Source organism: Tiliqua scincoides, chromosome 5, assembly GCF_035046505.1.
Source record: "Tiliqua scincoides isolate rTilSci1 chromosome 5, rTilSci1.hap2, whole genome shotgun sequence".
Lineage (NCBI taxonomy): Eukaryota > Metazoa > Chordata > Lepidosauria > Squamata > Scincidae > Tiliqua > Tiliqua scincoides.
Genome location: NC_089825.1, coordinates 4,103,063 through 4,130,154, shown reverse-complemented (window position 1 = coordinate 4,130,154; position 27,092 = coordinate 4,103,063). Strand labels below are relative to the sequence as shown.

The window sequence follows — 27,092 nt, the reverse complement described above, 5'->3', positions numbered from 1 at the left end:
TGAAATGTGTCTTTCTCTCCCCAGCGCTGCCCTGTGGTCGCTACGAGTTCCTCTGTCACAGTGGGGAGTGCCAGCCGCGGGGCTGGGTGTGTGACAATGAAGCTGACTGCCTGGATGGCAGTGATGAGCAAGAGTGCGACCGCGCCTGTGGGTTGGACCAGTTCCCCTGTGCCCTCAGTGGGGAGTGCATCCACTACAGCCGTCTCTGCGATGGGGCCCCCCACTGCCAGGACCACTCAGACGAGAGCGTTGACATCTGCGGTGAGTGGCCACCTCCAGCTTGTGGGGGACCCTGACGTCTACTCTCGGGGGGGGGGGAGAAGGGCAGCCCAGAGTCCTGTTCGCATTGCACACTTTGGCCCCCACCAGTTATTCCATGTGAAAGGCACATGTTTCCATGGTTGCAGGCACTGAGGGGCACCAGCCCCAACCAGCCCCCCCCCCCCGGTTGAGTGCAAGTCATGGTCTCCAAATGGCTGGTGGCCAGGCACATCCCCCTGTCTTTAGCATACACCTTCAGTCTTGGGACCTGCCACCAGAACTAGGTTTTAGCTAGTTCAGTACCGGCGTGATCCTTACTGTGATTAGTGCCAAAGGCATGAAAAACACCCCTATTCAGCTCTAGCTGCTTCCACTGGCTCCCCCTCCAGCTTCTCCAAATGGCCTGATCCCTCCTTTGGGCAGTGCCAAAGAAGCGGAAGGTACCCCCTCCCATCTTTCCCCACTTTCCTTGGCTTGGCCCCCTCCCCACTTTCCAAAGCTTTGGGTTCAACCTGCACAGTTCTTTTCAGCTCCATATTGTGGCTAATGCTGAAAGTGGGAAAGACACAGACCCTCTTCTGTCCCTCCCTGCTCCTGCCAACGGGACACCCCCCCCCACTTTACAAACTGTTCTCCACACAAGTGGTGGTTGCCTGATTCTGCAGGCACCTGTTGTGCCATTGAAGCAACAGCGGACTGCCTACCTGCCTCCCCCGCGGCTTGGGGCAGCTTGTCCGATGGAGAAGCTCTGGGCTGTGAGGAGGGAGGTCCCTCTGGGCTGACAGGAACCTGGCTCCAGATCACCCCTCCCTTACCACCCGCTCCCCCCCCATATCCTCAGCACCTCTCCACTGCTGCACTGGCCCCAAGCCACTCATGCAGGATCTGGCTACGCCACTGACACTGAGGAGCTGGTTAAGGAAGGCCCTGGAGCCCCCAGCCGGGCTGTTGCCTGCCTGCCTGCCTTCCCCAGTTTGTGGTCCATCCCCTGCCTTCTCAGCTTTGCTCCTTCAGACCTTGAGGTCCTTCAGTTTCTCACTGATCCTCCATGTTCCATTAATCTGTGGCAAGTGCTCCCTGGGCAGTCTGCTCCCCCCCCCCACACACTGATGAAGCGTCTCTGCCCCTCCTCGTTCCAGGAAGGTTCCTCGGGCAGTGAGTTGCTTGGATGGTTGGAGCTCTGGTCTCCTCTGTCATCGATCAATCCAAGGGATTTGTCACATTCAAGCTCAGCCCTCTCTCACCTGTGGCAAGGAGGAGACAAGAGCGCAAGGGGGAGGAGGTGGTTGCCTTTTTGAGTGTAAATCGGAGTGTCCAAACTTTTTGGCAGGAGGGCCGCATCATCTCTCTGTCGGGGGCTGGGAAAAAAGAGTTAATTCACATTTCAAATTTGAATAAATTTACATAAATGAATACATTAGAGATAGAACTTATATGACTGAATGAAGATTTTGCAATAGCTCATGGCCTATAAAAGGCCTTGCACAAAGCAGGGCCAGCCTTTTCTTTGCTGCCACTGCTGCATCACAGACGTGAAACAGCAAGCAGTAGAGGGAGCCCTGGTCCCACAGCTCACATAAGAGGTCAAACAGTTAGCCATCATGCTGAGAGCAGTTGCATCTGGCCAGCATGGGCTCCAGCAAGGTCACTGGAGACTAGGGGCTCCCAGCAGGCTGAACTGGGAGTCCTTGAGGACTGCAAGTGGCCCCAGGGCTGGGGTTTTGGCACCCCTGGTATTAAGCAAGGAGAGGACCGATGGTGGTGATGGAGGGCTCTGCTGGGAGGCAGGTTGGGAAACCCTCTTATCTCCCTGAGGACTTGAAACTCACAGATACTGTACTGACAACCACACGAGTCCTGCAACCCCACATTAAAACACACGAGGCAGATGCAGAACTCATGGAAGAAGCAGTGAAAAGAGAGACTTTGCTGTTCTGTGGTTCAACACTCGTGGATAAGGAAACCCACATGTGCTTTGCATCCCAGTGTAAACATATTCCTTGGCAAATGCCCATTTCTACGTGGGGTTTTGCATGTTTAGTCTGGCCTCAAACAGGCGTTTGAAACAGGTTTAGCTGTCACAGCTCCTTTTCTTCTCCTCCACTCTGCCCACCCACCTAAGGAACCCTGAGATGGTATTTCTGCAGGAGAACCTGCAGCCTCCAGGGGAGAGTCTGACAGTTGAACCTGACCAGAGGTATGGCGCAAGGGAGCCCTGGGCAGATAGTCTGACCAGGCCTCTGTGAGTTCCTGATCCCAAGGGTGGATTGCTGAGGGCCCAGGGAGATCCCTCCAGGTGGACCAGCGTGTGCGTGTAAGTGTGCTGCAGTTATGCCAAGAAACCCACGTACAGAAACAGCTGCTCTGATCCTTGCGGGACTGTAACTCTGTGTAACTCTGTGTTATGTGTTTTGCCTCCTTAAATGTATGCATTTAACTTATACTGTTTCCATTCTGGGGAAACAGGCTCCACCCAGATCCCACCATGCCCAGGGTTCTTCATCTGCAATAATCGTGTGTGCATCAATGTCTCCTGGGTGTGTGATGGTTCCCTGGACTGCCCCCAGGGGGAAGATGAGCTGGCCTGTGGTAAGAGACTTCTGGGGCCGTCCTCTGGGCTCCGGGGAGCAGAGGATCCCTGGCAAGGCCACCTGCTGCAGAGCTGGCCTTGTGGAGATTGGGGCGATGGCAATGGCCTGGATGGGAGGCCAGGGGTTGGGCTGAACGCTGCTGCTGCCTGGGCCACACATGGCTACACCTGGTGCAAAAATGTAGCAGTGGAAAAAGCTCTAGTTTTTGAAGCAAGACTTTGGCACTCAGGAGAAATATTCGGAAATGTGCAGGCTGGGTGAGGGTTGTCTCCAGGTGTAGGAGATCCCTCCACGTTTAGTGGGTGGGATGGGAGCGGGAGACATAGTGCAAGGCTCTTGGCTGAGGGAGTCCTCCTGCTGCTTCCTCCTGGCACACCTCCTGTCCAGAAATGAGAGCTTGCCCTCTTCCCAGGCCCCCACATTATCACAGAGGCTACTGGGAAGCTTGCATTTGCACATGGGAGGGAGAGAGGAGGTGACAGGAGAGTCCTTTCACTGCTACTGACTCTGGGCCATGGTTGCTGAAGGGGGCCTTGAGTGCTTCTTTTAGGGTGTCTGGTGCATTCGCCTGTCCTCCCCCCCTTTGCTGAGACCTCCTACTGAGCCCCCTCCCCCACTGCCCCCTTTCTTCTTTGCTCCTAACCCTGTACTTTCCAAACACTTCCCCAGCTTTCAGAACCCCACCATTGCTGGCTGATCCCTGGCTGCAGGTGCAGAGCCGGAAATATTTGTTCAACCTGCAGGTGTTGACTTTCCTCCATTTGTCATTTGAATTACTTACTTTTGCACCTGGTTGTGTGGAAGGATTCTGGAGCCGAGTTGCACTGCATAGAAGTGCAAGGGGACCACCAGTCTCAGCTTGGGTGCCATCGACGTGGGATGGGGTTGGTGACCCAGAGGGTGCTGCTTGGGGGCTTCTTCTCACAGTGTTTCCTCCCCACCTTCTAGAGAGCCCCATGGCTGTATCCGGTGAGAGGAACCAGACAACGGGGCCCTGTATGGAGTATTCCTGTCGGGACGGCACCTGCATCGCCTTCAGACAGGTGTGGCTGGCCTTCCGCGGCCCTGTCCTCCCCCACCTGGCCTCTGAGAGGAACCTCTTGCGAGCTGCCTCTGCTGTCCACACTTTCTACCTGCCCCCTCCTCCTCTGTACCCTCTCCTCTCACCCATCATAGGGATGGCAGAAATGTCTGTTGGAGAACATGTGACGGCATTTGGACATTATCATTTCAACAAATACTTGGCAGAGACATCCTCCCGCTCAGTCCTCCCACCTATTATATTGGCGACCTTCAGTCTCGAAAGACTATGGTATCGCGCTCTGAAAGGTGGTTCTGGCACAGCGTCTAGTGTGGCTGAAAAGGCCAATCCGGGAGTGACAATCCCTTCCACACCGGGAGCAAGTGCAGTCTGTCCCTGGTCTGTCTCCCTGGCTATGGGCCTTCCTTCTTTGCCTCTTAGCCTCAGACTGTTGGCAAAGTGTCTCTTCAAACTGGGAAAGGCCATGCTGCACAGCCTGCCTCCAAGCGGGCCGCTCAGAGGCCAGGGTTTCCCACTTGTTGAGGTCCATCCCTAAGGCCTTCAGATCCCTCTTGCAGATGTCCTTGTATCGCAGCTGTGGTCTACCTGTAGGGCGCTTTCCTTGCACGAGTTCTCCATAGAGGAGATCCTTTGGGATCCGGCCATCATCCATTCTCACGACATGACCAAGCCAACGCAGGCGTCTCTGTTTCAGCAGTGAATACATGCTAGGGATTCCAGCACGTTCCAGGACTGTGTTGTTTGGAACTTTGTCCTGCCAGGTGATGCCGAGGATGCGTCGGAGGCAGCGCATGTGGAAAGCGCTCAGTTTCCTCTCCTGTTGTGGGCGAAGAGTCCATGACTCGCTGCAGTACAGAAGTGTACTCAGGATGCAAGCTCTGTAGACCTGGATCTTGGTATGTTCCGTCAGCTTCTTGTTGGACCAGACTCTCTTTGTGAGTCTGGAAAACGTGGTAGCTGCTTTACCGATGCGCCTGTTTAGCTCGGCATCGAGAGAATGAGTGTCGGAGATCGTTGAGCCAAGGTACACAAAGTCATGGACAACCTCCAGTTCATGCGCAGAGATTGTAATGCAGGGAGGTGAGTCCACATCCTGAACCATGACCTGTGTTTTCTTCAGGCTGATTGTCAGTCCAAAATCTTGGCAGGCCTTGCTAAAACGATCCATGAGCTGCTGGAGATCTTTGGCAGAGTGGGTAGTGACAGCTGCATCGTCGGCAAAGAGGAAGTCACGCAGACATTTCAGCTGGACTTTGGATTTTGCTCTCAGTCGGCACAACGCGTCGGCACAACACGGGAAGCAGCAGTTTACCAGTTATAAGTCTTTGCTCGATTGGCGTAGAGCATGACGCCAGGGGCTGCTTCCGACGGTGGGAGAGATCATTGCATCTCATTGGGCAGCTACCGCCCGCCTTAAGCTGGGCAGTCCCCAGCCAGTAAGGTGTTGCCTCGCCACGGTCTGTTAACCTCATGGGGTGCGTGGGGTTTAGGGTGAAAACCGACAAGCGGATCGACAACTCTGCACCATGCAACAGAAAACAGAAAACTACTGCCCTAAAGCTGGGCACCTGGAACGTTAGGACAATGACACCTGGCTTCTCTGATGACCTGCAAGAAATAGACGACGCACGCAAAACAGCTGTCATCGACATGGAGCTGAGCAGACTGCAGATGGACATCGTCGCCCTTCAAGAGACGAGGCTGCCAGATTCCGGATCTGTCAAGGAGAGAAATTTCTCATTTTTCTGGCAGGGAAAACCACCAAACGAAACCAGGGAACATGGCGTTGGCTTTGCGGTCAGAAATACCCTGCTGAAATCCATCATCCCACCTACTGTGGGAAGTGAAAGAATTTTGTCCCTGCAGCTCCAGTCATCAGCAGGACCTATCACTCTCATCAGTGCTTATGCACCGACTCTGTCGTCTCCAGCAGAAGCCAAAGACAAATTCTATGATGACCTGGCCACCACTGTCAAGAAAATCCCTGTAAAAGAGCCATTGTTCATCCTCGGCGATTTCAATGCTAGAGTTGGTGCTGATAACAGTTCATGGCCCACTTGCTTAGGTCAGTTTGGCACTGGGAGGATGAACGAAAATGGCCAACGCCTGCTAGAGTTTTGCTGTCATCACGGTCTCTGTGTCAGCAACACGTTCTTCAACACAAAGCCCCAACATAGAGTCTCTTGGAGACATCCAAGATCAAAGCACTGGCACCAGCTCGACCTGATCCTCACCAGACGCTCCAGCCTTCCCAGCATCAAGATCACACGCAGTTATCATGGTGCTGCCTGCGACACTGACCACTCCCTGGTGTGCAGCAGAGTGAAACTGCAAACAAAGCGACTGTATCACACGAAAAAGGAAGGAAGACCTCGCATTGATACCAGCAAGACCCGGGATCAGAGAAAAGTGGAGGAATTTGCACAAGCGCTTGAGGAATCTCTTCCAGGCCCGGCCGACGCAAACGCATCCAACAGATGGGAACATTTCAAGAATACCGTTTACAACACCGCCTTGTCCATATTCGGCAAGAAGACCAACAAGGCGGCAGACTGGTTTGAAGCCCACTCTGAGGAGTTGACACCAGTCATTGAGGAAAAGAGGAGAGCTCAAGCAGCATACAAGGTCTGTCCCAGTGAGCGCAACCTGCAGGTCCTCCGAACTGCTCGCAGCAAAGTCCAACAGACTGCCAGGAGATGTGCTAACGACTACTGGCTCCAGCTCTGTTCCGAGATACAGATAGCAGCTGACACGGGCAACATCAAGGGGATGTATGATGGTATCAAGCAGGCCCTAGGTCCAACACAGAAGAAAATTGCCCCTCTGAAGTCTGCCACAGGCGAGGTCATCCAGGATCGGGCGCAGCAGATGGAACGCTGGGTGCAGCACTACTCTGAGCTATATTCCAGAGAAAATGTAGTCACCGAAGAAGCACTGAACAACATTGAGTGCCTGCCTGTGCTGGAAGAGCTTGACAGTGAACCAACCCTAGAAGAACTTCACGTGGCCCTGGACTCCCTTGCCTTTGGCAAGGCACCTGGAAAAGACAGCATCCCTGCTGAAGTCCTAAAATGCTGCAAAGAGATCATTGTCACTGAGCTGCATGAAATCCTCTGTCTCTGCTGGAGAGAAGGTGGAGTACCTCAAGACATGAGGGATGCAAACATCATCACGCTGTACAAGAACAAAGGTGACAGGGGTGACTGCAACAACTACCGCGGCATCTCTCTCCTTAGCGTTGTAGGAAAGCTGTTTGCCCGAGTTGTACTAAAGAGGCTCCAGGTACTTGCAGAGAGCGTCTATCCAGAATCGCAGTGTGGATTCCGAGCCAACAGGTCCACCACTGATATGGTATTCTCCCTTAGACAACTGCAGGAGAAATGCAGGGAACAACGACAGCCACTCTTTATAGCCTTCATAGATCTCACAAAGGCTTTTGACCTGGTCAGCAGAGACGGCCTCTTCAAGATTCTCCCCAAGATTGGATGTCCACCCAGGCTCCTCAGCATCATCAGATCCTTCCACAAGGACATGAAGGGCACTGTTGTCTTCGATGGCTCCACATCAGACCCTTTTGACATCCGAAGCGGAGTGAAGCAGGGCTGTGTTCTTGCACCAACCTTGTTTGGGATTTTCTTCGCTGTCCTGCTGAAGCAGGCCTTTGGAACTGCAACAGAAGGCATCTATCTCCGGACCAGATCAGACGGAAAGCTCTTCAACCTCTCCTCCCACCACTGATTGAGTTTTTGGGTTTCACTTTTGGGCTTCGCTTCTTGTCCCCTCTGACCCCACTGACTGCAGTTCTGCCTGTTAGTCACACAGTGCTCTGTCTGCACTTTTCCGCCTGGCTGAGGCAACTGCCTGGTGGCAGAGCGGCTTAGGTAGCACCCCAGGCCCATCCTCTGCCCTGCCCCAACTCCACTGCCCAGTCATGCAGCAATGACCACTGCCACGGCCACTTCTCAAAAGAGTCGATTCTGCTCCCTGCTCTCTCCCCCACCGTGGCCCCACTGCTCTTGCTGTGCCTGGTCAGGGGCCGTCCTCTCCCACTTTTGGAGGGGTGGCCTGTGTGCCTGTGCCCTGCCCCTGCAGCCACCATTCTGCTCTCCCCATTACCCACCAGCAGCCACTGCTGCAGTCAGAGGAGTTGGCCCTCCTTCTGCCACCCTCGCCTACGTGGTTCCTTATGTGGCAGCAGCTGCTGTTGCTGCCACTGACCACCGCTTCCATTCTCCCCAGTCTGAGTAGTGGCAAGAGATAGCCACTGCAGTGAGGGTCCCCAGCCAGTGGCCAATCCCCCACTCGTGGAGCTGTGGCAGCTGGGAGAGAACCCCATAAGACCACTTGCTGCCTTCCCCTGACTCTGATACCCAGCAACTGAGCAGTGGCCCCTGTTGCAGTCCTCAGGCCTCCCAGGGGAGCACCAGTGCCAGCAGCCACTGCTTCTGGACAGGGGGCAGGTGTGAAACCACCAGCTGGGAAATTTTTTTCTTCCAGTTTTGAATTTGATCTTTAATTTGACTGACGCCTCCTGAGGCCCAGCTACTTAACCAGAAAAGCAGAGGCCAAAGGTGTGAAGCGCATTTCAGGAGCTTGCAGTTCTGGCAAAATATCCACATATCACTTATGGGAAAAGGCAGGCTAGTTTCCAGGCACGAGAAGAGGTTGAAGATGCTCAGAAATCCTGTGCGGCCACCACTGACATGTATCTGTCCAGTCGCCTCTTTACCCAGCCTCCTCTTTGCCCCTGGATAAGGTGGCAGCAAAAGGCATTAGACGTGATTTGGGAAGCAGACCTCTTCCTTATGGAAAATGGTGAAAGGGGGGAGTTTTCTCTGGGAAGAAAGCAACTGGTGGCAGGTGGCAGTAGGAGGGCAGAGACAGGCGTCTTGCGGAGAAAGGGTGCAGTGGATCCTCCCTTTCGGAGCGCAGAATAGTTCCAGATCACTCCACTGGCAGTGAAGATGGGCAAAAGAGCATGCATGCTCTTTTGGTGAGGCTGCTTGGCCTGTGCACTGTGGCTGCCCCACCACCAGCAGCTCTCTACACCCAGGGAGACATGTGGTCTGGTTTCCATGGCCAGATTTGGGGGTAAATGGAAGAGAGGACCTCCTGCCTGTGATCCCCTCAGAGGCTCCCAGCAGATCACTGTCAGCAGAGAGGATGCTGACCAGTCCTCATCCACCCTGGCCATTCCCTTCCCTTCCCAGGGCTGCTGTTTCTGTTCCCAACGTGATTTTATTCTAAGCTGTCTTGTGCCGTTTTTAACTGGAAAGGTGGGGTTAGATCATTCCACAAAGAAACGCAACTCGGCCTTCCCTCACTTGCAGGTGTGCAATGGGCTGGCCAACTGCCTGGATGGCAGCGAAGCCTCTGGCTGGCTCCCGTCTGATGAGCAGGACTGCGGGATCTGGAGTCCCTGGGCACCCTGGAGTGCCTGCAGTCGGTCGTGTGGGACGGGGCTGCAGGTGCGTCAGAGGACCTGCACCCGGCGTGCCAACGATGTGCTGCGGCACTGCCTTGGCGAGGAGACTCAGGCCCAGCAGTGCTTCTCTGTGGCCTGCCCAGGTGAGGCCCATGGGCGCTGGAGGGGGATGGGACAGGCCCAGCTGCTGCAGCCTCCTCTCACTTTGCTTCTCTCCCCCACCCAGTGGACGGCATGTGGAGTGAGTGGGCCACCTGGTCTAACTGCACCCGGGACTGCCGTGGGGTGGTGGTGCGGCAGCGGGAGTGCCTCCCCGCCCAGAACGGGGGCCGCCACTGCACAGAGACTGCGGATGCTTCTTCCAGCGCTATAGAGATCCGTGAGTCCCTGGAGGGTGATGCTCCAAGGGGGAGCAGCTCCAGCCCCTCTCTGAGCTGCTGTCAATGGGAGGGCAAGAGAGTGGAGTGGATGGGCTCTGCCTGCCCCTTGGCACAAGGAGGACTGCAGTGCCTTCCCAGCGTATGGCAAGTTGGGTGGGGGAGTCTTGGAGGCTGCTTAGCCCCTTGATCCAGGGAACCGGAACTCCCACATCTCCCACGGGCAGCCATTTAACCTCTGCTTGAAGACCCCCCCCCCCAGTGTGATTCTGGCAACCATGTCCAGACCAGGCATTAGCCAGCCAAGATTGTACCTGATGCCTCCCCCCCCCTCGTCTGCAGAGCCCTGTCAACTGGAAGGGTGCCTCAACGCCTCCACCTGCCCCAGGGAGCTGATCATCCGAAAGTGTGCGCCCTGCCCTGCCTCGTGCGCTGAGCTCTCTAGCCGCACAAGGTGTCGGAAAGATCGACCCTGCAGTCCAGGCAAGGATGGGATGGTGCTGGTGAGACTTCCTTGGGTTGGTGGGCCAATCGGGAGCCGTTGCTGTGCATGGAGGAGCCGTGCTGTGGCCTCTCCGCTGGTGCTCCAGCAGCCAACGGCTTTGTGTGTTGCTGGAGGTTCTTCTGCAACGGCCTCAAGAAATTGCTGCTGGTGGCAGCACTCAGCAGGAGTGGGCTGTCAGAAAATGAGTTTCTAGCCCTGCTGGGTGTGAAATCAGGCTGAGGAGCTGCCCAGTGGTCTGGAGGTGGGAATTCTCAGGGTCTGATCCTTTCCAGCACTAATGCAGCCATGTCAACAGGGTGTGCGCTGCATCCTGCAGTAGGGGAGTGGGCATTCCTGGAGGACTCCTCAAAGTAAGGGACGTTTCTTCCCTTTCCTTGGGGCTGTCTTGCAGTTGCATCGGTGCTGGAAAGTTTGATAGGATTGGGCCCTCAGTGTCATGCATAACTCTTTGTTTCTCCCTATAAGTCAAAATAAGGACGTATGTGCTGATTTATTTCATTTATACAAGTGACCAAATCCACTTTTCAGGTGCAGAGTACCTGCAGCTCTAACACAGTGACAGTTTGTTCAATGTTGTTTGATTCCTCCCTCATCTTCAGCCAATCTTTAGGTCTAAAAGTAGATCTGCTGGACAGAACAACTGCCCTGCAGCAAAAAAGAGATACCAAAAGCTAAGCTCAGATATGGGTTGAGAACTGAAGCAGAGGATTCTGGGAGCAATATCAATCTTGTTTGGTTTCACAGCGGGGCACAGAGAAATGCCTCTCATGGGCACTTCAACATGTTTGCAAATCTCATCCTCCATCCAGCTGTTGAGAGAATGAGACTCAATGAGACTCAAGGTGTACCTGCCCCAGGCAGGAGTTTTCCAGGTCCCTGAGGGAAGATGGTAAAGAAGCTTGGGTCAGCTTGCGGATGGCAAATGTTTGGGGCTGGGGTCTTCCTAGGCATAATCCTGCTGCTTCAGGAGCACACATTCCTGCTGGTTTGTCAGGAGAGGAGTCAGTTCAGATATGTTGTTTGCAATCTTTTTCCAGTCCTTGTACAAAGTGTTGGTCAGCCAGGTCATCCCATGGTGATGAAAGATGCTGTCAAACCACAGGCCCCAGACGTTACTTCCAAGGCATGACTGTGAGAGGCGCTGTAGCCTCCGATTGGCTCTCCACCATCCATGTGTCCTTGTCTCCTCCTCACCTCTCTTTTGCACAGGCTGCTGGTGCCCTGAAGGGCTGGTCTTGAGCAGTGAGCAGCAGTGCGTGCGCCCACGGGAGTGCCCTTGCCAGGTAGAAGGTGTCCGCTACTGGCCTGGCCAGCTGGTGAAGGTCAACTGCCGGATCTGCACCTGCCAGGACGGGCAGATGAAGCGCTGCCGGCAGAACCCAGAGTGCACAGGTGGGCATTGCTCAGCTTGTCCTGTTCCCCCTCCTGGCAAAGCCTGTCTCCCTTCCCTTGGACTCTGCCCCCAATCCCTGATGTCAGGATGGGAACATCCAAAAGCATGTGGATGAAGAGCTCCCAAAGGGTCATTCCAAACTGGGTGGATGGCAACCACACAGCACATGCAGCTCAGTGCCAAGAAGTGTGTGGGGAGGCAATTAGTCCCAGTGCCGTCATGTAGTCACTGCTGGGGTCTGAACTGTTGTTGATGGGGGGCTGGAAGGAGAGCCAGGGATCGGGGTGGAGAGCTCCAAAGTGTGGCAGCAGTGAAGAAGACAGGTGCCGCATGAGCGGCCTTTAGGAAAGGAGCTGGGAGTGAGAGCGCTTGTGGTGCAGTGCCCCTGTGCAAGGCTGCAGTGCAGCCATGTCTGGAGTGTTGTGTCCCGTTCTGGTCACCACCCCCAAGCAGGACATGGCTGAGCGGGGCCTTTGGCCTGGCCCAGCAGGGTTTTTCTTATGCTTTTCTAGGTCTAGCTTGTCCCCAGGGACAAAGTTATAGAGGGCAGAACTCCCAACGGCTAGGAGCCACTGTGGCTCTGCGCTGCCTCCAGGCTCAGCCCCTGAGGACCAGTGGCAGGGAGCCATGGTGGAAGAGGAGTGTGGTTTGTTACCAATTCCCCCCCCCCATGCCTCCAAGCTGCCAGGCTTCCCCTCTGTGGTCTGACCAGGCACCCACCGCCCCTTGTCATCGCCCAGGGCAGATGTCTCTGGTAACCTCAGAATGTGGTCCCCAGTCCTGGTTTTCTGGGCTGGAAGGGGAAGACACCAAATCCAGGCAGGCTTGTGATGCTCTCCTGCTTGTGGGCTTCCCAAAAGCAGTGGTGTCCCCCTGTGGGGAGCAGGGTGTGGTGTTGGGCTGGGGGGTGCGCAGCAGGGCCTTGTTTCTGTTCTTGGCTTTGATTCCTCCACCTTTCCATGCCCCCGGCTCCTCCTCCTCTCACTAATGGGAGGGGCTCTGTTCACAGTGAATTGTGGCTGGTCGGCCTGGTCTCCCTGGGGTGAGTGCTTGGGTCCCTGCGGGGTGCAGAGCATTCAGTGGTCCTTCCGGAGCCCCAACAACCCCAGCAAGCACGGGAACGGGCGCCAGTGCCGGGGCATCTACCGCAAGGCCCGCAGGTGAGACAGCACTGCATGAGGCCTGCTCAGGCCAGGCATGAAGAGGCCCCAGAAAGGGACGCCCAGAAAAGGCAGCAAATGCATCACTCTTCTTGCCCCTGAGCCAGCTTCACGGCTGCCCCCCTGTCTCTCCAGGAGGCTCCTTCCCTTGATCTCCCCCACTCCCCAGGTCCAAATGATCTGAAGCAACAAAATTGCCTGGTCTGAAATTGGAAGTTGGAGACCCATGTTGGGGCCCTCAACGAAGTTGGGTCCACATCAGAGCCCTGGGAGCCAAAGGTCCCTCAGCTACCTTTTGAGGGGACGGTCTGTCCTCATTGCAGCATTAGTTGTGGCTGGTGGGGGGGGGGAGAAAACAATTGATGGGGCTCGCCAGGTGGGAGGTGCTGCAGGCAGCCTCCGCTGCAGGCCCCGGGGCTGACTCCTCCTCCCTTTGCAGGTGCCAGACAGAGCCATGCGAGGACTGTGAGCACCACGGCCGGGCACATGCCATTGGCGACCGCTGGCGCTCAGGGCAGTGCCAGGTCTGCCAGTGCTTACCCAACCTGATGGTACAGTGTTCCCAGTACTGCCCTTACAGCACAGTGGCCTGCCCGGAGGTGAGCTGCCTCAGCCTTGTCCCCTCTTCCTGCAAGCAACCTCTGGGCTGAGCAAGTCAGACCTGGCTGGAGCCAGAGGAGCCCGGGAGTCCGCTCTCCAGCACTGGGGCATTGCCCAGGGAGGAAAGGTGTCTCTGGAGGTGCCCCCCCCCCGTGTTAACTGCATCCCCTTGTTCCTGCAGGGGTACGTTCTTGTGGAGGGCCACGGGGACACGTGTTGCTACTGCAAAGAGTCTGGTGAGTCGCTGAGCTCGTCTCTAAATACTCCAAGCAAAGTGCCCCCCTCCCGTTTCCTTTAAAACATTCTGAGAAGAAAGAGAAATGCCAGCAGACTTTCAACCAGCCCAGCCCGGTCCAATCCCACAAACAAGCCCAGGCCCCTCTGTCCTCCTGGCAGACTTTTCTGTGGATCGGGAAAGGATTTCTCCCAGGAGTGACTGGGCTCAGGGCATGTGGGAGTGCTCCATGGGGTCGCTGTGGGGTCCAGGGCGTAGGTCGCACTCAGAGCATTTTCTGGCTACAGGAGAAAGTGTATTGGAAGCTTGTGCTGAATGCCCCACAGGCAGAGTGGGGCTGGGCAGAGCAGGTAGTCATACCTCCAGCTCTGGGATATAACCTGTCTGCCTGTTTCCCTCCTACTAGGTGAGAACCAAACAGCCACCCCTGCCCTGCCAGCAGCCTTGCCCCTGGGACCTACTGCAGCCGGCCTGGCTGGCTTCACCACACCCCCACCACTCAGCACCTTCCCACTGCCCCCACTCGGAGGTGAGTCACTGCACCCCTTCCACTCCTATGAGCACAGGCTGGGTGTGCTTGGGGTTTCTACTGGGAGACTGCCTGGGAATACCGGGTGCTGTAGGCTTATACCACAGTCTTTTGAGACTGAAGGTTGCCAACCATTCTACATGCAAATGAAAGCTTGGAGGGTGCCAGCCTTGTGTGCTGTGTTTCTCCCAGGTGTGTGTGCAGCATCCTGCTTCTTAGGTCCTTCACACACAGTGCAATTAGTTGTTGGCAACTTTCAGTCTCGGAAGACTCTGGTATCGCGCTCTGAAAGGTGGTTCTGGCACAGTGTCTAGTGTGGCTGAAAAGGCCAATCCGGGAGTGACAATCCCTTCCACACCGGGAGCAAGTGCAGTCTGTCCCTGGTCTGTCTCCCTGGCTGTGGGCCTTTCTTCTTTGCCTCTTTGCCTCAGTCTGTTGGCCAAGTGTCTGTTCAAACTGGGAAAGGCCATGCTGCACAGCCTGCCTCCAAGCGGGCCGCTCAGAGGCCAAGGTTTCCCACCTGTTGAGGTCCACTCCTAAGGCCTTCAGATCCCTCTTGCAGATGTCCTTGTATCGCAGCTGTGGTCTACCTGTAGGGCGCTTTCCTTGCACGAGTTCTCCATAGAGGAGATCCATAGAGGAGTGCAATTAGTGGTGCTCCAGATTCCACCTACCTTTTTGGTAGACCAGACATTTATTGGCTGATTTATTGCTGGTCCGCATTATGGAGTCCAAAGTGGAACCCTTACTTTAATTACAAACATTAAGTTAGAAAAATGAATGAAGGATTCACAAAATAATCTGAGCAACCTATTAATGCAATCATGAAAGATGCACAAAGGAAGCCATGCGCGGCAGCAGCAAACCAATACACCAAAAGAATAAAATGACCCCGAACTGTGCAGCCAGAGCAGCTCCCCTCTGAGCCCCTGGAAACCTGGGTGTGGAGAAGGCAGTCATTCAGCCTTCTGAGGCCGGGGAGGGCACCATCAGCAGAGCTAAGGAGAGCCCTGTCAATGACGCTGTTCCTGGGTTACTTGGCCAAAAGTGACAGCAAGTGGAGAGGCGTCGGGGGTTTCCCTGGGGTCTCTCTCGCAAGGGAGGCCCACCTGAGCCTCTGGATTTCAGAAACCGTGGGAGACATTTCTGTTGGGTGTTCTTTTATGTGCTGCCTCGTTGCTGGCTGGCATCCTTGCAGATTTAGGATTTTACAAATAGATATTTTAGAACCGATATTTTGCCCCATCAGGTGCTTCTCTCCTTTTCCTTGGGTCACAGTATGAACAGGCAGAGTAAAGATAAAGTCTGCCAAACTTTCTGCTCAAGGCAGGACAGAATGCACCAGACCCCAGAAGGGGGAATTTGGGTTCAGAGCTGGGAAGTGCTTCCTCCTCAGAGTGCTGGGCAATGAAGCAAGCGGATTTCTTGCCTTGGAAGTCAGGCAGATATGAGAGTTGAGACTTGGGAAGACGGATTCCAGGATTCACAGCCAGGGCCTTGAGTGGCACTCTGCAGCAGCCAGAAAAGAAAACCGCACGTTAGTGAAACTGGCACCGCGTCACAAAGGACCTGTCTTGGAGAGGATTCCACCAGCAAGGGAGCCAGAGCTGATGAGGGAGAAGTGGGGGGAGCCTCCCTAACCACAGACGTGGCAGAGAGGCCATCCCAGCCCGGATGCAGCCTCTTTCTCTCTTCCCCCATCCCACAGACCTGTGCTATAGCCCTCTGAGTGTCGCCTCCCTGCCAGACTCCAGCTTCAGTGCCTCCTCGCAGCAGCTGGAGAACCCAGCGCATGCCGCACGCCTCAACCGTGTCCGGCCCGGCTCAGACCTGCAGGGCTGGGCCCCCCCAGCAGATGTTTATCCAGAGCTCCTCTCCCAGCCTCCCTTCTTGCATGTGGATCTGGGGGAACCCAGGAATCTGACGGGTAGGTACCCAGCCTAGGATTTTTGGGGGAGCCAGCTGGGATGGAGTAAGGGGGCATTGTGCACCCAGCACTCTCCACACCTCCCCAGCAACCCATCAGTGGCCCTTGACCCATGGATACGCCTGCCCTGCTGGCCTCATAGGCCACAGCATGGCCAAGAATTGTACGTGCGGGGGGGGGGGAGGGATTAGCAGCTGGAGGTGATGCAGCCTTCCCAGGAGAAGTGTGGTGCACTTTGGTGGGCCGCTGTGAGATACAGGAAGCTGGACTAGATGGGCCTATGGCCTGATCCAGTGGTGCTGTTCTTATGTTCACTTGTTACCCTCCACTGCCAGACCTTACTTGCTGCTTAGAGCTGCTTTGTGGGTGAAGAGCCAGGGGATTCACACCCTTGAACCTGGCCCTGGGGGAGGAGAGATCCTGCCCATGTAGCAGTTACCTACTGAATGCCCCAGTGCCTGTTCAGCAGGCCTCCCTTCACCCTTCCTCTGAGTGGCAGGGGGTTCAGGTTTTCAGGATCGTGTGTGGTCTTTGCCTTCTGCTCCCTGATGATCCAGAGCTCTTCACCTGTGGATGTAGCCCTTAAAACAATCTTGCAGAGCACATAAGTGTGATTGTCTCCATAGGGTGATGGAGCAAGAATTCATGTTAGTGGCAAGATCTGAAGCAGGGAGGTTCCAACTGATTCACGGCTCTGTCCTGTAGTCACCACACTGCAGCAGTTCATGATTATGATTGGGTGATTGGCCCTGCCTATGTGCTTGCTTATTGACCTGCCTGGGAAGGGGAGGAGCCATAGCGAAGTAATGGAGCCCCTGCCTGGCATGTGGAAGGTCCTCACCCTGGGCCCTCTGTGTAGGGCAGGGCTGGGAAAGGTCTGGTGTGCCAGCATACAGACCCAGCTGCATGGACCTTTGATCTGATGCAGAAGAAGGCAGCTTCCTGACATTCAGCAAAGAGGAGTCTTGATCAGAATTGAGACCAGGAGCTAGGGAAGGCCTGAGAAGGTCATAGCACCAGTCAGACCTCCAGGGGTGGGGAGAAAGCAGGGTGCTTCTGCCCCCCTGCAAACGTAGCCCTGCTTCTCTGTCCCAGACCAGTCAAGCTCCAAGCCTCATCTGTGCTGATAGACACCTGGCCAAGCAGGCGGATTTGGTGGGAGGCAGAAATCCAGATGCGCTTCCTGGGGCAACTGGGAGTTTGTGGGATGGTTGTTCCCACTGCCAGTAGAAGAGTGGCAGTCTGGGTGCTGCCCTGCGGTGAGGAGTGACGCTGTGTTCTGTCTTCTGCAGGGGTGGTGGTGCAGGGCGCAGGCTCCTCCGATGCATACGTGACCAGCTTCTTCCTGCAGTTCAGCCTGGATGGCATGAGGTGGCATGACTATCACGATGTCTCTGCCAACGGAGCCATGCTGGAACCAAAGGTGCAAGGGGTCTCTGTGCTCCTGGGGATCTGGAAGGGGGTGGAGATGATGGAAGCAGCTCAAGCCCAGGAGACCTGTATGCATGACCTGCCTGTAACCCCTTTGTGTGCACGAGGTTGTCAGTGACTATGGGGGGAGGGCAGCTGAGAGACAGGCAATCCTGGGCTAAAAGTCATCCTTTCTGTTGCTGGAAAGTCAAACTGGAGATTAACAGTGCATTTGCCCATCACCTCTTAGGCAGCTTTAAGCTAGCCTGGGAAGATGTTCCATGCTGTGGTGCTGGTCTTTGCTTGTCTTGATTCAGGTGTGATGGTTGGAGAAGATCAAGGTGTGTAGTTAAGGCAAAGGGTGGGGGCCTGAAGGGGGCAGAGCAGTTCTCTCTCCTGGCGAGTGCACAGATTCTGGCACAAGCCACACTTTGTCTCTTGGAGTCTTGGAGAGGTCCTGATGATGCTCCCCTTTTCTGCCTTCAGCTCTTCCAGGGGAACTCTGATGACTCAACCCCTGTGGCCCGGACTTTCCAGCGCATGGTGCGTGCCCAGCATGTCCGCATCCTGCCCCATGACTTCCACCATGGGATTTTCTTGCGCGTGGAACTTCTGGGCTGCAGGAAAGGTGAGAGTGCAGTACTTGGAGGGGTTACTCTGCAACTGGATGGGGGGTTTGACAAACAAATAGGAGTTTGTCATAGGGAACTGGAGGCCTGTGATGTTGGATTGTCCTGGATTCGAGCTACTGCAGGGGGAATTTCAGTCATGAGGGCAGGGAGCCGGGTCTGAGATGGAGATGGGCTCAGAACAGGGGCGGGTTTCAGCCTCAATTTCATGCCAAGCAACGTTAATGACCTCCCTTCGTCAGCAAGTCAGTTTGAACAAGGAAATATTGTTTGAAAACTCAGCATAAAACAAGTATATGATATGTGAAAACAGCAAGGAAAGGGTGGAATTGGAGGGCTGCAAAGCATGTTGGGAGCATGCATGTGGTCTGAGGAGGGAGAGGGGGCCGCCAGCATTCCAGCAGAGGGTCGCACTCTGTGTCCTGTGTGGAACTTGGGTGGGAAGAGGGCAAGGTGATGGGCCAGCTGCTTCCCAGGTGGCTGCTGACTCCCACCTCTGGTTTGCCATTGGGGGGGGGGCAGGCTTGTCCTGGGGTCCTCTGGCTGGCGAAAGCTGCTCTTGTCTAGGCAAGTGTGTTGCGGCAACAACTGCCAGCCTCCATCACAGTCACTGGTGTGTGAAATGGAAACTGTCTCGTGGGGCCTGGTGTAAGGACCACAAGATCCTGGAACTGCTGCTGGTTTTTACATGGCTGCTGCAACAATAAACCAGTCATACTTCCCAGGTTGTGGCCTTAAAACCTGGCCCATGGTCTGGGGTGACCCAGCCCTCTCCTCCTTCTCCCAGTCCTCCTGCCACACCCTTCTCACCTCACCAGACCAGTGGTGCATCTTGCTTGCACAAGAGTCCTTGCTTTATAAAGAGCAGCTGCGCTTAGGAAGGTGGAGGTTGGGGGCTTCTCCAAGGCCAGCTCCAGATCTCGTGCATCCACAGAACCCCATGTGAGACTGGCCCAGGCCTCACCGGAGAAGGAACTTCCCACGTCTGTTGGGGGCCAAGTTGGTGGAAGAGGAGAAACCAGGGCAAGGTCTCAGGGTGTCTGGGAGAACAGCCCACCTTGTGGCCACCTCACCGTCATCATCTGCTAAAGTCTGTGTCTCACCACCTCCTTCTGTTCCTCCCAAACTCTCTCACCCCTACCTGCCTCAGTGTCCCCAGAGCCACCAGGAATCCTGACTGCCTCACCTGGCTGGAGTCCTTGCCGTACAGGCGAATTCCAGTGCCAGAATGGGCGCTGTGTCCCTGCTGGGCCCAGGGGCACCATATGCGACGGTGTCAATGACTGCTGGGACTTCTCAGATGAGCTGCATTGTGGTGAGTGGTCTCAAGATCCCGTGAAAATGGGGCAGGGGGTGGTGGGGGGAGAGGCTGAGGACCTCTTCCACATAGTGTGTGCGTGTTGGGGGTTCATGTCAGATGCTGTACATGCATATAGGTGAGTGTGAATAAGGGAGTGTTTGCAAACTCCTGGGTCATGCTTGTCCACTCACCAGGGAGCTGAGACCACCTGCAGATGATTGTCCATAATGTGGCACCCCTCAGGCATCTCACTGCTGCCTCCTGAACCCCCCCCCCCAAACATGCCTCAGAAGTCCTAATGGGAGTGTGCTTGTCCCTGCTTAGTCAGAACAGCCTTTCCCCACAGCATGGTCAGTGCAACCTGCTCTGCCTCAGGAGGCCGCAGGAGTGACTCGTAGTAGTAGTAGTAGTAGTAACTTTATTGTCATTGTGCTACAGCACAACGAAATTTATGCACCTTAAAGATACAAGCATAAATATATACTACAATTCCAACAATCACACTCTACACACTCACCCACACATTCTATACACGTGCATCATAATATAAAAACAGTATAACAGACCATAATGCCCAGGAGCATGGTAACAACTATATCGCCTTATTCAACGTAATTATGGCTGTGGGATAAAAACTGTTCAGGAGTCGTGTGGTGCTGCTCTAATAGTTCTGTATCATCTACCCGAAGGCAACAGTTCAAAGAACTTATGAGCCGGATGGAATGGGTCTCTCAGAATACTATGTGACTTCTGCAGACAGCGAGATGTATAGATGTCCTCCAAAGCTGGTAGATGAAGGTTGATGGTGTGCTGCACGATCTTAATAATTCTCCGCAGAGCTTTTTTGTCCCCTGCAGAGCAATTTCCGTACCACACCAAGATATCTTAGGTTAGGACACTCTCAATGGTGCAACGATAGTAAGACACAAGCAGCTGCTGTGACAGATTTAACCTCCCAAGCTTCCTCAGAAAATATAACCGCTTTTGTGCCTTTTTTATCAACATGCTGGTGTTAATAGTCCATGAGAGGTCCTCTGTGATAAAACTTAGTGGGGATTTGGGGTGCTCAGAGTTCTTGGCTCTCGAACCCTAAAGCCCTCAAGGCCCCCCAGTCCAGTAGTACTACCACCACCCTGTATGTGCCAGTGCCTCAGTCCAGGGACACTGAGACCCTCTAGGCTTAATTCTATCCCTTGCAGGCATTGAGCTCTTTTTCCAATTAAAGCCTCAGTCCTCAAGTTACTAGACCTCAATGAGCACTTGGCAGCTTGCTGAACAGGATTCTTGGCAGGATTCTGAATCTTTGTCCCCAACAGACAATGAAACAACTTGGTAAAAGAGATTTTAGTTTATTAAGTACATAGGGTTACTTACATAAGACAGCAAATGCTAGAGGCATAAATATCTATGCACATCTATGCGCATATAACATCTGTGCACATTTATGATGATTTAACAGATGCAGTAAGAATCCATCAACCAACTAAAATGTGCAGAGTAATGACTGAGCTGAAGTGGAAGAGAAGAGCCTCTACTGAGCATGCTCCATTCTTTTGCATAGGCACAAATGTTCTCTGTGGGCGCATATGTGGCTCATGCATCGTGTGACCCTGCATTAGTGTGGCGTCTCAGGGTCCTACGCAAGACCCTCTCTTTTAGAAAGGAAGAATTTCTTCATAAGACAACTTCCTTTTAAAGTTTTAGTTTTTAAAGTACGAAAACCGACCAATAGAAAGAAGATGCCCCCCGAAGACTGTCCTTTGGTCCTGCAGTCAAGGGCATCCATTGCATTCCAGGGGCTGAGGGGCTGCCACCAAGTGCTAGTGCTCCTCCCAGCACACTGCCCCAGGAGCCCACTTTCCGGCCCCCTCCCTCCCTGCGCTTAGACTGCCCATGGCTGGCTCCTCTGGCAGCTGTCTGCTTCCCTTGTCGTCTTGGCAGGCGTCTCCCCATCGCTGGAGCCCCTCTCCGTGCCAGGGGGCTGCTTGTTCTCTCAGTTCAGCTGTGCCTCGTCGAATGTCTGCATCAAAGTGTCCCAGAGATGTGATGGGGTCCCTGACTGCCCAGATACCACTGATGAGGTTGGCTGTGGGCCTGCAAGCGAAACACCGCCAGCTGGCACTGCCAGGTAAAAGCACAGGTGGGGGGGTGTATGCTGCTGACCCTTTGTGGAGACCCCATTCCCATAGACAGTTCTCCGGGCACTGCCTTGCTGAACACAAGGACTCTGCCGCCCTGGTGAGCCACCCTTTCCACCATGTTTTGCCTTCCCCATCCAAGTAGACAGAGCCTTGATAGAAACAGTTTTCCATCAGATTCCAGCCTCTATCCACTGTGTTGGCAGACAAAAGTCGGGGTCCTGTCTACCCTCTTTCATCACCTTGCACATTTCTCTACCTTTGCTTGGGGAAAACAGCAGTGGCCCCCTGCTAGGCTCCAGGGTGGGTCTCCATCGTGATGTGAGTCCCATGATCTGCTCTAGAGCAGTGGTTCTCACACATTTAGCACTGGGACCGACTTTTTAGAATGAGAATCTGTCAGGACCCACCAGAAGTGATGTCATGACGGGAAGTGACATCATCAAGGAGGAAATTTTTTTAACAATCCTAGGCTGTAATCCTACCCACTCTTACCCAGGAGTAAATCCCATTTACTATCATTGTTAAAAAAGTATATATAGTCGCTTGTTAAAAGTACAGGCCTGTAACATTTCCCTAAATGCAGTTACATACCATGGTAGCATCAAGTCTAATATATTAAAAATAAAATATTGAAAGAATGGGGACCCACCTGAAATTGGCTTGTGAACCACTTAGTGGATCTCGACCCACAGTTTGAGAAACACTGCTCTAGAAACATTCCCTCTCCCCCCCCCTCCACATGTTTAAAGTCTTGATCAAGACCTCTAAGAAAAGTCTTTGCAATGCTTTTTTTCCCTAGGCTAGGAACCCTGGAGAGGCATCTGTTGAGGCCTTCTGTGCCCCACACAACTCAGGTAGGCAAGCCAAGACAGTCTTTGGGAGGAATACAAGGAGGTTGTGGGCAAGGAGTCCTTGCTTCAAAACCTCTCTTTCTGTGGGACGGAGAGGAGCAGGGAAGATGCTGCCAGGGACTGGGGACGCCAGTCACCTTCATAAGAGATGTGGAAGTCCTGATTTTGTAACGCTCAGATATTACCTCAATGTACGTCTGCAAATTAATGTGAATGTGGTCAGAGTCTGCAGCAATGAACTGTTGACTTGCCCCAGACGCCAGTGCCTAAGTCGGCAGAATTGGTTTGAGCCCTGGAATCAGGGCACATAAGAAGAGCCCCACTGGATCAGGCCACAGGCCCATCTAGTCCAGCTTCCTGTATCTCACAGTGGCACACCAAACGCCTCAGAGAGCACACAAGATAACAAGAGACCTGCATCCTGGAGCCCTCCCTTGCATCTGACATAGCCCATTTCTAAAATCAGGAGGTTGCACATACACATCATGGCTTGTGACCTGGGATGGATTTTTCCTCCAGAAATTTGTCCAATCCCCTTTAAAAGGCATCCAGGCCAGATTCCATCACCACATGCTGTGGCAAGGAGTTCCACAGATTAAGTACGCGCTGAGTAAAGAAATATTTTCTTTTGTCCTAACTCTCCCAGTACTCAATTTTAGTGGATGTCCCCTGGTTCTGGTGTTGTGTGAGAGTCTAAAGAGCATCTCTCTAAACACTCTGTCCTTCCCCTGCATAATTTTGTATGTCTCAATCATGTCCCCCTTCAGGCATCTCTTTCTAGGCTGAAGAGACTCAAATGCCATAACCTTGGCTCATAAGGAAGGTGCCCCAACCCAGTAATCATTTTAGTCGCTCTCTTTTGCACCTTTTCCATTTCCACTATGTCCTTTTTGCGATGTGGCAACCAGAACTGGACACAATACTCCAAGTGTGGCCTTACCATTGATTTGTACAATGGCATTATAATATTAGCTGTTTTGTTCTCAATACCTTTTCTAATGATCCCAAGCGTAGAATTGGCCAACTTCACCACCACCACACGTTGGGTCAACACTTTCATCAAGCTGTCCACCACCACCCCAAGATCTCTCTCCTGATCTGTCCTATATGTGAAGTTTTGATTTTTTTGCCCCAATGTGCATGACTTTACACTTACTTACATTGAAACACATCTGCCATTTTGCTGCCCACTCTGCCAGTCTGGAGAGATCCTTCTGGAGCTCCTCACAATCCCTTCTGGTCTTTATCACTTGGAAAAGCTTGATGTCGTCTGCAAACTTAGCCACCTCACTGCTCAACCCTGTCTCCAGGTCATTTATGAAGAGGTTGAAAAGCACCGATCCCAGGACAGATCCTTGGGGCACACTGCTTTTCACCTCTCTCCATTGTGAAATTGGCACAGTGACGGCTGTGAGGGTCAGAGATGCTACTTTTGTGCTTTGCTTGAACTCGGGACGTTCCCAGGATGCAGCTTCTGGTTTCTGTGCAAATGTGGTGGGGAGGAAGGTGTGGCTAGTCATGCCCTTGCTCTGGCTTGGGTCAGAACACAGTCCGTCTCCTTTTGGCATCTACAACAGGGACCAGCCACATCCCAGGACTAGACAATGCAGTTTGCCCCAAGTCTATATTTGACTCTCATGGCCAAAAGCACCTCCACAGACTCGCCCAGCCCTTACTGAAAGTCATGTGCAGGGATGATGGTTCACATGCAGCAGCATCTAAAGCACCCATGATCTTTTGGGAAGAGCAGTGACCATGTGGCTGAGGAGCTGGAGAGACTGTCGGGCTACTGAGGGCCAGGTGCCTCCGAGCAGGAGCTGACTTCTCTCCATCCTCATAGGTGTCCCCAAGTGGCTGGCCATTTCCGGAGGGCATGACCCCCACCCCATCAGGTACTTTGCTCCCCTTCTCCAGTCCCTCTCCCCTACCCGGAGGTCTCCGCTCATCTTTCACAAGCAGCTCTCAATCCTGAAGGAGGCTGCTTTCTGTAGCCTTCCCTAGTCCAGAGTCTCTGCCATATAGGACACACCTTGGCAGAGCAGGGACTGAATGGTCACTGCTTCTCCTCCCACCCAAGTCAGCGAGGAAGCAGTCCTCCCTGTGCCTCTTCCTCCTTCCTGCACCTGTCAGGTGGGGTGGCAGTGCTGAAAGAAGAGATGTGAAGAGCTCTGTTCCCTCGGAGAGCCCTGCAGACCCATCCTGGAGCTCAGCTGTCCCATGGAGCCCTCCTCAGGGCAGTCAGTGGGAGAGTGCTCTGCAGCCCGGGGCAGTCTGGGAGTGGGGAAGGGGCTACCAGGGGAACAGTCATTGTGCTCCCTCTCACCAGGCCCCTGCCATGAGCCACTTGGGCTGGAAGACGGCCGCATTCACCACCAGCAGCTGAGTGCCTCCTCCTTCCGAGAGGGAAACCCCCCTGACGCCGGGCGCCTCAACTCCGTGCCCAACATGTAAGTAAAGGCTGGGGGGTGGGGGTGGCGGAGAGCCATCGCAGGCCTCAGTGACTGAGCCAGGAGAAGGAGCGGGCGCTCCAACAGGAAGAAAGCTGTTGTGTCTTCCCCTCCCTCCCTTCCCCCCTGACCACAGGAGGACAGTGATGGGCAGGCCCCACATTCTTGGAAAGGGGCCAACAAACCCCCTTCTCATTATTCTGCTATCAGCCACGTTGTGGGTGTTTCTGATGGAGAAGCGACACAGTTGTCATCCCCCTCATGATGCTGCTTCCTTTGGCGCTCTTTTGTAGCGGTGCTCCTCCTGGATGGGACGTGACAGCCATTGTGGCCAATGGGAGTAGGACCTTCCCAGTACTGAGGAGCCAATCAGTGCCAGTTTCCTATAGCGCTATTTCACACAGCACCTGCCTCTTGGGAATCCGTCCCATTCCCGTGCTGTCGGAGGCATTACTGGATAGTTGTGGGTGGTGATGGGGGCTGGTTTAGCCCACAGAGAGCCCCTTGGGCAAGCAGCAGGAACAGGTCTGGACTGAAGCCTAATGACCCAACTGGCGACGGCGGCTGCACTGCTGGTCTGTGAATTGGGCACAGTCAACCGTGTTTCTCCCGCATCTGCAGGCGGAACATGGAGCCTGGCTGGAGCCCACTCAAGTCCGACCCCAACCCCTACCTCCAGGTGGACTTCCTCCAGCCCACCTTCGTCACAGCCGTGGTCACGCAGGGTGGGAGCCAGGCCAGAGGCTCTGTTGCCCGCTACCGTCTCTCCTACAGCAAGGATGGCATCCACTTTCAGAACTATACCCAGGTGGGATCCAGCATGGCAACCTTCCTGCAGGCCCAGGTAAGGACCACTTCCGGTTCTGCAGAGGCTCCAGCACCCCAAGTCAGTGCCCACCACTTCCCTCCCCAAGGGGTCTCTCTGCCCTCAGTCCCCAGGAGAAAATTTGGACCTCTGCGGTCCCCTCCGTCACCTGTACTGTATTTCTTTTCTGTGAGTGTGGCGTGACTGTGAGCCCCCCAGAAGACAGGGTGGTGGACGTCACAGACCTTCTCCCCACTTGTCTAGTTGAGAGAGAGCCTCGTCTCACCCTGGGCTTCCTCCCGCCACTGTTCAACCTCTGCTCCAAGATGTTCCCACGAGCTTCTTTTCCATTTCCCCAGCCTCCTGACAGTGCCCATCTTCCCCTTTACTGTCTCCACCCACATGCCTCACACTCCTTCCCCCCACAGGTTCTGGGAGGCACTCTTGACAGCACCAGGCCACTGCAGCAGAATTTGAGCCCAGCCATCTTGGCTCGTGTCCTGCGCATCATCCCCACAGAGTATCACGACCGCTTCTTCTTGCGCCTGGAGGTGCTGGGCTGCTCCTGGAGTGAGTCAGGGCTGCGGGTGGGCTGCAGAGCCTGAGCAGTGGAAGTTGAGGGGGGCTGCCCTGTTCCGTGGCCCCTGCAGCATTTCACGGCTTCCCTCTTTGCTGCTGCTGTGGTGAAGGAGGCAGCGTTGTGATGTGCCAGGGGACCAGCCTTCTCTGGGAGCAGAAGCAGTGCTCCTTGGACAGTGTGGGGGAGATGGAAATGGCCTGACTGCCACAGGCTGACTGTATGTTTCTGACTTGCACAGAGAGGGAAGCTGCAGCACAGATAACAGCCGCCTCCCCCAGCAGCGCCCAAAGGCTGGTGGGAACACCTGGCCTGTCACAGGAGCTACTTGGAGCAGCAACCATGAAGCCCAGGGCAACACCAGCTCCAGGGAGAGTGGTCTCTGGTTCTCCCAGGGCCATAGCTTCCAAGCAGTCCACCAGTTCTTCTCCCTCGCCCCCAGTGGCCTTGACCATTTTTGGACCCACTTCTGAAGGACTGCAGCAGTGGCCACTGCCAGCCTCTGTGCCAAGCATCACAACCGGAGCCCCCAGCACCACTGGCCTGCCTGAATTTGATGTCCTCCCCTTCCAGCCTGGAAGACCTGGACAGGGGACCACATCCTCAGGTGACTGGAGACGTCTGCCCTGGGTGATGGCAAAGGGTGGTGGGTGCCTGGTCAGAGGAAGGGGGAGGGCATGGCCCATGTGGGGGAGCCTGGTAATTCGGGATATCGGTGGGGCAGGTAACAAGTCTCTGGGGTCAAGCTAGTCCTAGAAAAGCATAAGAAAAGCCCTGTTGGGTCAGGTCCAAGGCGGGCCCTTTAGTCCAGAGCCCTGCTTCCCACAATGGCCCAGCCACCACCTCTGGGAAGCTGGGAAGCCGTGCTCCTCTTCCACCATGCTCCC

The 27,092-nt window shown here is 54.6% G+C and overlaps 1 protein-coding gene across 1 annotated transcript in view; it reads left to right on the top strand.

The window, feature by feature from the left end:
• The window catches only part of LOC136651248 (SCO-spondin-like), a 116,474-nt gene that overhangs the window by 32,779 nt on the left and 56,603 nt on the right, over nt 1-27,092 (top strand). Inside the window, exons 31-50 of the mRNA XM_066627474.1 lie at nt 25-261; nt 2,728-2,850; nt 3,801-3,895; nt 9,225-9,462; nt 9,546-9,698; nt 10,039-10,179; nt 11,411-11,593; nt 12,604-12,754; nt 13,194-13,353; nt 13,536-13,590; nt 13,996-14,118; nt 15,827-16,045; nt 17,338-17,435; nt 17,942-18,083; nt 19,235-19,399; nt 21,326-21,465; nt 22,325-22,379; nt 24,703-24,823; nt 25,445-25,667; nt 26,057-26,198. Of these exons, the coding sequence (XP_066483571.1) occupies nt 25-261; nt 2,728-2,850; nt 3,801-3,895; nt 9,225-9,462; nt 9,546-9,698; nt 10,039-10,179; nt 11,411-11,593; nt 12,604-12,754; nt 13,194-13,353; nt 13,536-13,590; nt 13,996-14,118; nt 15,827-16,045; nt 17,338-17,435; nt 17,942-18,083; nt 19,235-19,399; nt 21,326-21,465; nt 22,325-22,379; nt 24,703-24,823; nt 25,445-25,667; nt 26,057-26,198 (2,964 nt within the window). The remainder of the gene's footprint in view (nt 1-24; nt 262-2,727; nt 2,851-3,800; nt 3,896-9,224; nt 9,463-9,545; nt 9,699-10,038; nt 10,180-11,410; nt 11,594-12,603; nt 12,755-13,193; nt 13,354-13,535; nt 13,591-13,995; nt 14,119-15,826; nt 16,046-17,337; nt 17,436-17,941; nt 18,084-19,234; nt 19,400-21,325; nt 21,466-22,324; nt 22,380-24,702; nt 24,824-25,444; nt 25,668-26,056; nt 26,199-27,092) is intronic.